General features: G+C 37.3%; 1 protein-coding gene across 30 annotated transcripts in view; it reads right to left on the bottom strand.

The window, feature by feature from the left end:
• Positions 1–6847: 6847 nt before the first annotated feature.
• Positions 6848–10153, bottom strand: part of LOC126818826 (phosphatidylinositol-glycan biosynthesis class W protein) — a 112313-nt gene continuing 109007 nt past the window's right edge. For 28 of the 30 annotated variants that reach the window (XM_050546435.2, XM_050546455.2, XM_050546446.2 and 25 more), the window contains one exon: positions 6848–7088. In XM_050546435.2, coding sequence (XP_050402392.1) covers positions 6853–7088 — 236 coding nt within the window. In that variant the 3' untranslated portion in view covers positions 6848–6852. The remainder of the gene's footprint in view (positions 7089–10153) is intronic. The other 2 variants (XM_050546458.2, XM_050546462.2) reach the window with 2 other exon arrangements.

Below are 10153 nucleotides of genomic sequence, written 5' to 3'. Positions count from 1 at the left end.
GTTTGTACCAAGTTGTTTGATTATTTGACAGTCAAGATTTCCACTGGAGTGTCTCGGTAAGTCGAAGTAGGTTGAGACCCGGGTGTCTCTCTTATGGGTAATATCAGCATATAATAATGTTCATTCAGCCTGATGCGGAACATTTTTTTGGTTCGGTTTCACCTACATATTGTTTATGACATAAAATTACAAGTATAAGTATATTACATTCTTGCTATGTCAAGTCCAGTTGTTGAGACATTTATACATTTTGCCAGTTTGACTAGAACAGAAAGTGGTCTTAAGTTTAAAGATACATTATGGGAGATAAGATAAAGAGATGGCAGTTCTCGCTATAATAGTTAAAAACTAGATAGTGTAAAGGTAATTTGCTGAAAATTTCAGTCAAATTGATCCACTACAAGCCGAGAACGAAGCGGGTGAAATTTTCGCATAGTCTCGGTCATCATTACTAAAATCATTAAGTAATTGATTTAATTATCAATGGCCGTTAAGCGGAATATAGGAATCTAATGCAGCCAACATCGAAGGCTAGCCTTGACATCGAGAGTTTATTATGGTCTGGATAAGTTAATTAATGACTAATTGATAATTTAGATAACATTTCAGGCCTAAAGAAAGACTTGTAATAATCAGAATTGGCTCTTGCATAATGCATGTTTAAGTATTTTGCATATTGACAATTACTGAATTAGGTAAGTTACAGATAGAGTCTAAATATGCGTAACTTTTCCCACTAACTTGGGGTTTACGTGGGGTTTTTGATAGTGGCGGGGGATAACATATCTTTTAGGGATGGGTTCAGTCTAGAAGTTGTTAGGTAAGGTTTGGGGAAGGCCCTGAGGCAATCGTTGGAGCTATGGAGGATATGCCAGTGTACCAAAGTGGGATTGTAATCCGTAATAAAGACTGGACGTTTGTTTTTCTCGAGGGTTGTTTGGTTTGTAGGAGAGTGTTCCTATTAGTTTTATCGGCTTTGGATCGGTTCGATTAGATAATATCTCTGGGGTAAACTCGTTGGAAATAGTAATGTTCTAATTTGTCTACATGTTTAGTGTAATCTGTATGGTGTAAGCAGATGCGTTTGAATCTCATAAATTGGCTGTAGGGTCCCTTATGTTTGATATGCGGGGTGGGGCATGAGGTGTAGGAAAGGTAAGAGTGTCGTGTGTGTGTCGGTTCGTAGAAAAGGTCAAACGAAAAAAAAAATTGTGAGTGGGTTGAAACTTACCATAGTGTCTAGAAACGGCACTTTATCAGTTGAGTATTTAGCTGTGAACTTTATGGTTTAAGAAAAGTGTTCATCAGTTGGAGGAGTAGTTTGGTGTTTCCATTGTGTCCAGATGAGGAAAATGTCATCTATAAACCACACAATCAGGGGGCATAATTAAGGAAATTACGATTCGATATGCGCAAATATCGAAAAGAACCAAGATCTTTGGGATATAAACATGCATTTCAAGTTTATCAAAATTGAATTAAAATTGTGACCTCTAGAGGTTCCACAACCTTGATATCGTCGGTGAGCTATCAAAATTGCGTATAGTGGTGTATACGAAGGCATAAAAATTTTACAGGAGGAACAAAAAACTGAATAACTTTGTGAGATATTGTCGTATCATCTTGAAATTTGGAACGGAGAAACGTTATTTTACACGTTACTTACTGATAATAAGCACAACGGAAAATCGTGATATAATTTTACGTAAGCACACATACGAAAATTTGACATGGTAGTAATACGAAAATGTGGTCTTTTTAGGGGATATACGGAATTTTGAAGCTAATGTTAAAATAAAGATATCAGACAAAAATGTTCATTATTAATTTATTTGGACTAAAACAAAACATGAACACGTCTACTGGACGCGGATATTTCAAGTTAATTACAATATAACAACAGTAAATAATAACAAACATCATAATGTAGGCCTGTGATTAACTAAACCTTACAAAACATGAAACAAAACCCATTATTTTAGTAAATTCATTCATACAAGTTAATGAAACGAGTACTTCAATTAATCAACATAATTGGGGCATTCAACTTATTCCGCCTCATGAAGTAAATTGTCATAAAAAGGATGGTAATCAGAGGGTATTACCTTTTTAAGTTCTTGTAAATGGGTGTACTTTTTTGACTTGATCTTAAGTGGGTCGTCGTATAAGCAATGGAGCTCTATAGGGTCATCCTTTGACGGAGGACACCTTTTATTACGTCTAGGGAGATCATTAAACTCGTCAGTAAAGTTTGTTTTATACTGAATATTACCATCCTTATACTGCAAAACACGAATATCCGTAACTACAGGATCACCACTACGTGCACCGGGACGAATTGTGGAATAATAACCTAACAAAGAGAAAGTTTTAAAAAAGTCGTGTGTAAGATATTTCACTTTATAAAATGGGGTTACTCTTGCTGTACGTATTAAGTCCACGTAATTCTGTGGAATATAAATAGGTTTACCACGAATTCATCTCTCAATCGTGCTGTGAACCGAATCACATTCCATCTGAGTGTGGCCCTTTTCAAGAAATTTTTGCACGATGGTTATTTCTCGCTCAGTGGCAGCTTTTAATAACATATTTGACAAAATTACATTTCTATTTTGGTATGTACAACCATCGCTATACAAAATAAGTTCTTTGACATCATGGTCGATAGAATTTATATAATCATTTAAGCAAGAGGCAAAAGTGTTTGCATTAAGATCCCCAATACCTTCATGCCAAAAGTAATTGACCACATCTTTGCTCGCAAGATCAAAAATTGTGTAATTATGACATCCCAATTTCGTCTTGTAGTACATGGAACTAGCAGTTAGTAAAGGACATAATAACAAGGACTGGAGATCTAATGTCACGACCTTAACGTGATCTTCAATTTCTGAACGAAGTTTGTCTGCAGCTTTCTCAGCCCTCGCCTCATTTTTACGTGAGATGTGTAAGTTATAGTCTGCTTCAAGGATATTATTTGTCTCATAACCACAACAAATGTCACCTCTGTCTTTCTTAGGTCGATGAATGCCCAAATTAAGATCATTGAATACGGATATAAAAGCCTTCCTGCGAAAGCTTATCATTGTGTTTACAATCCTTCACATACACTTTGTATAATTCAGAAGCACTAGTAAAGACTGGCTCCAGATAACTTTTCTTCGAAGAGGACCTACAGTAATGTGAAGGTAATTTCGGAAGTTCGTTAAAGAAGTGTCGCGCATAGTTGACCTTCTCTGTATTAGATACCGAAACGCGTCTTTTAGTTGCTGCAGCTGTCTTTGGGATACCCGCAGGAGAATTGCCTTTCAACCATTCGTAAACAGTCTTATCATTAACACCAAGAGTAGCCAAGAACATGTTTCGGCAAACGCTAACACGTTCATTTTCTTTTTTAAGGTAGTATTTAAAAGACTTCTTTTTTCGGCTCTCTTCTGCTGGTTTCTTTCTGTTGCTAGCCACCACTTCATCAACCAAGCCAGCCACAAATACTTTCTTCTGGTTCCAGGACATGTCAGCCCAAAAGCCATTGAATATCGATTGCCGCTCTTCTTCATTGAAAACAGAACATTTTTTACTCATTCGGCAAGACTTTGCGCACTTCGGCTCACCCATTTGTCGACCCATCCTTTCACTTGAAAGAGCATAGTTGCCACCTTCATCTTGTTTCAGGCCCCTGTAACTTTTACCCTCCATACGAAGTCTTTTATTTATATTTCTATACAAGTTTGATGGATTTGACCTTCCACGCTTAGCACGACTCTTAGAGTGCTCTTTTATGGCTGTATTCGGTGAATCGATAATGATGGTTGTCAAAATATCATCATCCGGAATGGGCTGTACACCATCATCAGAGTCAAGTTCAAACATAGAAGTCTTCTTTCTTGGTGTCCATTCTGGATCTCTATCATCATCATCATCATCATCATCATCATCGAACTCACTCTCAGAGTCCGTGAAATTGCCCAACTCGAAGCATCGCAAATTGACTTTAGGTTTTAAAGGGGTAGTTTGTGGTATTGGCTGCCCTTGTATTCTAATTGCTGAAGTTGGTATGAATGGATTGTCACAAGGAATTGGTAGACTAATATCTGGAATAGATTCAGGTAAATTTGATCACAGCTTAGTGTATGAAACAAGGCATCCGTATCAGTTGATCTAAGGAGCCTTGGCATACTGTTACAGCTTTGATCCGTAACTGACGTTGATGTTTGTCCCACAGGAAGACGATAGTTTGATGCAGGTAGGTAAGACGTTGCTTCAGGTAAATATGAGTTAAATGCAGGTAAATGTGAATTTGATTCAGGTAAATAAGTGGATGATGTACGCTCAGCTAAGTAAGATGTGGAAGAAGGTAAGCAGGACGTTGATGTAGGTAAGAAAGACCACGACGGTGATGCCTGTATGTAGGACGACGTTATTACTGGTAAGTTTTTCCAGGACGTTGCTACGGGTGGGTTGCACGTTGTTAGGTGTAAGCTGGTCGTTGATACAGGTAGGTAGGTATTTGGTGAATTTATGAACGAAATTGATTTTGATGCAGGTGAGTAGGGCAATGACGTTGATTCGTGTGAGTAGGGCGTCGTTATGGATAATTCGGTTGTTGATGCAGGTGAGAAGAATTCTGATGCAGGTAAGTATTTATTTGAGGGGGGTATGTAAAGTGTTGATTCTGATGCAGGTAAATGGGACCATGACGTTGATGTGGGGGAATAGTACGTTGTTGCCGGTAAGTTAGTCGTCGATACAGGTGTGTAGGACACTGTTGCAGGTGAGTAGGACATGGTTACAGGTAAGTTGATAGCTGATGACGTTAACTTGGAAGTAGATGCAGGCAAGTACGGAGTTGATGCGGGTAAGTGGGGTGTTGGTTTTGGTGTATAGACAGTATTGTTCGAGATGCAGATGACGTTTCCTTGGTAATGCTAACCATTGTTGGTAATAGTCTGATGTCAGTTTTCGCAACTGAAATTCCAGATGAAAATATTTGAGATCTTCTCCTATTCCACGTAAGAACAGGCTCCTTAGGAATCTTCTGAAACGCCGAAGTTGATTCAACTTCACCTGGATTTGAAGGCCTATTACTTTTAGAGTTTAGAGCCATTTTTAGCAGCAATTTTCCTCTTGAAAAATCACCCATTTTGTTGATTTTCTGAAACATAATTTGAGAATATCTTTAAAAATCTTACGATAAACAGTTTAAGGCATTATCAATTATTACATATCAAATATTCGTATAGCAGTTTAACTTGATTATAAATAGGCTTAGACTTCAGAAATATTCCTATGTTATATTCTCGTATATCACTAATTTCAAATTAATACGGTTATTAACACTCTGTATTCATTATATTTTTAAACAAAGCTCATACAATGTTGCAATGAATATGTAGAAAATATATTTACCAACTTTATTAATAAATAACACCCACGATGCATACATAGGAAGCCTATCTCTAAATATCATCATAATTTAGGACTCTACAGACCGATTGATAGTTTCTTTTAGCGAGTTTCATGTCTGATAAGTATCGTAAACATTAATTAAGTTCTAAAAATAACAAATTACTCACCTACAAGTCCAATTATTTAGCTAGGCAAAACCACACGAGGTGACGATCAATTTCACCGGAGGTACGAAATTTTGCGATACCAAATAATCACCAATCAAAATACGACTTTTTGTCCTGTGTTCCAAAAGAGTATTTCTAATTGGTTTAGAGTTAAGAGACCCAGATAGAAATTCGCGCCAGACGCCGGGGATTTAGAAACTGGGATAAAAGGATATACGAAATTTTGACGATATACGCAATTTTGATAGCTCACCAACGATATACCAGATGTTTATGCTATTTGCGTAAGAAGGGCAGCCATTTTGTCCGGCAGTTTTCGTCCGATTTTCACGAAATTCAAACTCAACCAAAATTACTGTGTAACGGTCATATATGCTAACGGTTTGTTAATAATTGTGACATCTAGATGGACCACAAGCTAAAAATGCGATTTTTCGTACAATCAGGGGTCATAATTCGGGAAGTTACGACCCGATGTGCGCGAATATCGAAAGGAACCAAGATCTTCAGGTTATAAACATGCATTTCAAGTTTCATCAAAATCGGGTGAAAATTGTGACCTTTGGCTCTAGTGTGTCCACAAGCTAAAAACGTGATTTTTCGTATAATCAGGGGCCATAATTTAATCCATGAAGTTATGGTCCGATACATGCCAATATCGAAAGGAACCGAGATCTTTGGGAGATAGACCTATATTTTAAGTTTAGACCTATATTTTAAGTTTTGTCAAATCGGATAAAAATTGTGACCTATAGTAGAGTGTCCACAAATTCTGGGCGGACGGACGGACACGGGCGACGGCATAATACCTCCACATGAAAATATGGGCGTATAAAAATGAAGTTGTTTTTTGTTAGTACAAGTTTTAGGAGTGCGATTAGGTACGTGGTGTAGATTCTCCAATTGGGTTTATATGTGAGTATGCTTTTGGCTACTGCTCGTGAGCCTTCGTTGGAGGGGATGTTGGTATAGAGGGGCGTAACATCCATTGTAAGGAGAATATCATCGGTTTCTTGGGTAGGTCGATGGATTCTAATCTTTAAATGAAGTGGGTAGTGTCTCTAAAAAAGCTGGGGTTTTCACAAGCCAGTTGTTGACAAATGGAAAATGTAAAGGCATAATACCCCCACATTTCAAAATTACTGTACATGTAGTATTGTGTGGACGAGACATTCAAGATTAAACACCATTCCTTTCCTTTACAAATAGAAGCTTAATCTGATGTATACATGGTTTCAACAAATAAATAAAACATAAAAAACATACCTATATCTTTTATTTACCAAGATTTAACTAATATTTTATTATGATATAAAAACATAGAAACAAATGATAATAAAAGTAAATATATAAGGAGTATAAGAAAAGACATAAATGTGGATGTATAGATTGTTTGCATAGATATGTTTACTAACCCTGTTAATATATTGGCCAATAAAAAATAAAATAGTGCATTATAATTTACAGCTGATAAAATGCAGGCTGGTATATCTGGTTTGGCCAATATTTTAGCTCCTGAAAATAAATAAAAATGCTTCTTGAAAACTTTTTTGTTAATTTAATAATGATAATTAGAACTGTGATACGGTGATGACGGGTTTCACCAGTGCCACGTTACCCTTGAACTGACGCCACTTCCCGTACCAATGAAACCAGCGGCTGCCAGGCAGGATAGGCCCACATTTTGCAAGAGATAGTTAGAGAGCAAGCTAAACAAAAGGCGATTTTTCGAACAATCAAGGGCCATAATTCAAGAAGTTACAATCCGATATGCGCAAATATCGACAGGAACAAAGATCTTTGGGTTATAAATATATATTTCAAGTTTCATCAAAATCGGATCAAAATTGCGAGTTCTAGAGGTTCCAAAACCTTGATATACAATATATTTACACTATTTGCGTACAAGGGGTGGCCATTTTGTTTGGCAGTTTTGGTCTGATTTTCACGAATTTCAAACTCAACCATCATTAGGGTGTAACGGTGATATACTAAAACGTTTTTTTAAAACCACAAGCTAAAAACGTTATTTTTATACGCCCACATTTTCATGTGGACGTAGATTGTCGTCGCCCCTGTCCGTCCGTCCGTCCACAATTTGTTTGTGGACACTTTACAGGTCACAATTCTTATTCGATTTTGACGAAACTTGAAATATAGGTTTATCTCCAAAAGATCTCGGTTCCTTTCGATATTGGCATGTATCAAATCGAAACTTCATGGATTATGGCCCCTGTTTGTATAGAGGTCACAATTTTTATCCGATTTTGTTGAAACTTGAAATGTAAGTTGATAATCCAAAGATATCGGTTCCTTTCGATATTCGCGCATATCAAACCTTAACTTTCTGAATTATTGTCCCTGATTGTACGAAAAATCGCGTTTTTAGCTTGTGGACTCTATAGAGGTCATAATTTTTATCCGATTTAAAAAAAAAACGTATTATATCACCGTTACACCCTAAGGACGGCTGAGTTCGAAGTTCATGAAAATCGGCCCAAAATTGACAGACAAAATGGCCGCCGTTCGTTCTCAAATAGCGTAAAAATATGGTATATCAAGGTTGTGGACCCTATAGAGGTCACAATTTTTATCCGATTTTGTTGAAACTTGAAATATAAGTTAAAAACCCAAAGATCTCGGTTCCTTTCGATATTCGCTCACAACAGACTGTAACTTCCTGAATTATGGCCCCTGATTGTACGAAAAATCGCGTTTTTAGTTTATGGACCCTATAGAGGTTGTAATTTTTATCCGATTTAAAAAAACGTATTATTATATAACCGTTACACCCTAAGGACGACTGGGTTCGAATTTCGTGAAAATCGGCCCAAAATTGACAGACAAAATGGCCGCCGTTCATTCTCAAATAGCGTAAAAATATGGTATATCAAAATTAAGGTTGTGGACCCAATAGAGGTCACCATTTTTATCTGGCTGGGGCTATTTGCCTTATGTGGTAAGTCAATCCGGAGACTATTTGCCACATGTGGCAAGTTTCTGTACCGCAATTATCAACCGATTTCAATGAAACTTACCGATAACGATAACATTAATAATATCTCAGCGTAGGCAAAATTTTGACCACTTCCGGTTAGCGAGTTCCGAAATATCAGGTTACCACACATTTCATGTGGCACGGCTACAGACCACAATTATCAACCGATTTCCATGAAACTTACAGAATATGATAACATAAATAATATCTCTGAGAAGCCAAAATTTCGACCACTTCCGGTTAGCGGTTTCCGAGATATCAGGTTACCACACATTTTATGTGGCACGGCCACAGACCACAATTATCAACCGATTTCCATGAAACTTACAGAATATGATAACATTAATAATATCTCAGAGTAGGCAAAATTTCGACCACTTCCGGTTAGCGGTTTCAGAGATATCAGGTTACCACACATTTCATGTGGCACGGCTACAGACCACAATTATTAACCGATTTCAATGAAACTTGCAGATTATAATTACTTTAATAATATCTCAGAGTAGCCAAAATTTCGACCACTTCCGGTTAGCGGTTTCCGAGATATCAGGTTACCACACATTTCATGTGGCACGGCTACAGACCACAATTATCAACCGATTTCAATGAAATTATCAACCGATTTCAATGAAACTTACAGAATATGATAACATTGATAATATCTCAGAGTAGGCAAAATTTCGACCACTTCCGGTTAGCGGTTTCCGAGATATCAGGTTACCACACATTTCATGTGGCACGGCTACAGACCACAATTATCAACCGATTTCAATGAAACTTGCAGAATATGATAACATTGATAATATCTCAGAGTAGCCAAAATTTCGACCACTTCCGGTTAGCGGTTGCCGAGATATCAGGTTACCACACATTTCATGGTGCACGGCTACAGACCGCAATTACAAACCAATTTCAATGAAACTTGCAGATTATAATAATTGACAGACAAAATGGCCGCCGTTCGTTCTCAAATAGCGTAAAAATATGGTATATCAAGGTTGTTTGTGGACCCTATAGAGGTCACAATTTTTATCCGATTTTGTTGAAACTTGAAATATAAGTTAAAAACCCAAAGATCTCGGTTCCTTTCGATATTCGCTCACAACAGACTGTAACTTCCTGAATTATGGCCCCTGATTGTATGAAAAATCGCGTTTTTAGTTTGTGGACCCTATAGAGGTTGTAATTTTTATCCGATTTAAAAAAACGTATTATTATATAACCGTTACACCCTAAGGACGACTGGGTTCGAATTTCGTGAAAATCGGCCCAAAATTGACAGACAAAATGGCCGCCGTTCATTCTCAAATAGCGTAAAAATATGGTATATCAAAATTAAGGTTGTGGACCCAATAGAGGTCACCATTTTTATCTGGCTGGGGCTATTTGCCACATGTGGTAAGTCAATCCGGAGACTATTTGCCACATGTGGCAAGTTTCTGTACCGCAATTATCAACCGATTTCAATGAAACTTACCGATAACGATAACATTAATAATATCTCAGCGTAGGCAAAATTTCGACCACTTCCGGTTAGCGAGTTCTGAAATATCAGGTTACCACACATTTCATGTGGCACGGC

Source organism: Patella vulgata, chromosome 4 (assembly GCF_932274485.2).
Source record: "Patella vulgata chromosome 4, xgPatVulg1.2, whole genome shotgun sequence".
Taxonomy (NCBI): Eukaryota; Metazoa; Mollusca; class Gastropoda; family Patellidae; genus Patella; species Patella vulgata.
This window is presented reverse-complemented; position numbering and strand designations above follow the sequence as displayed.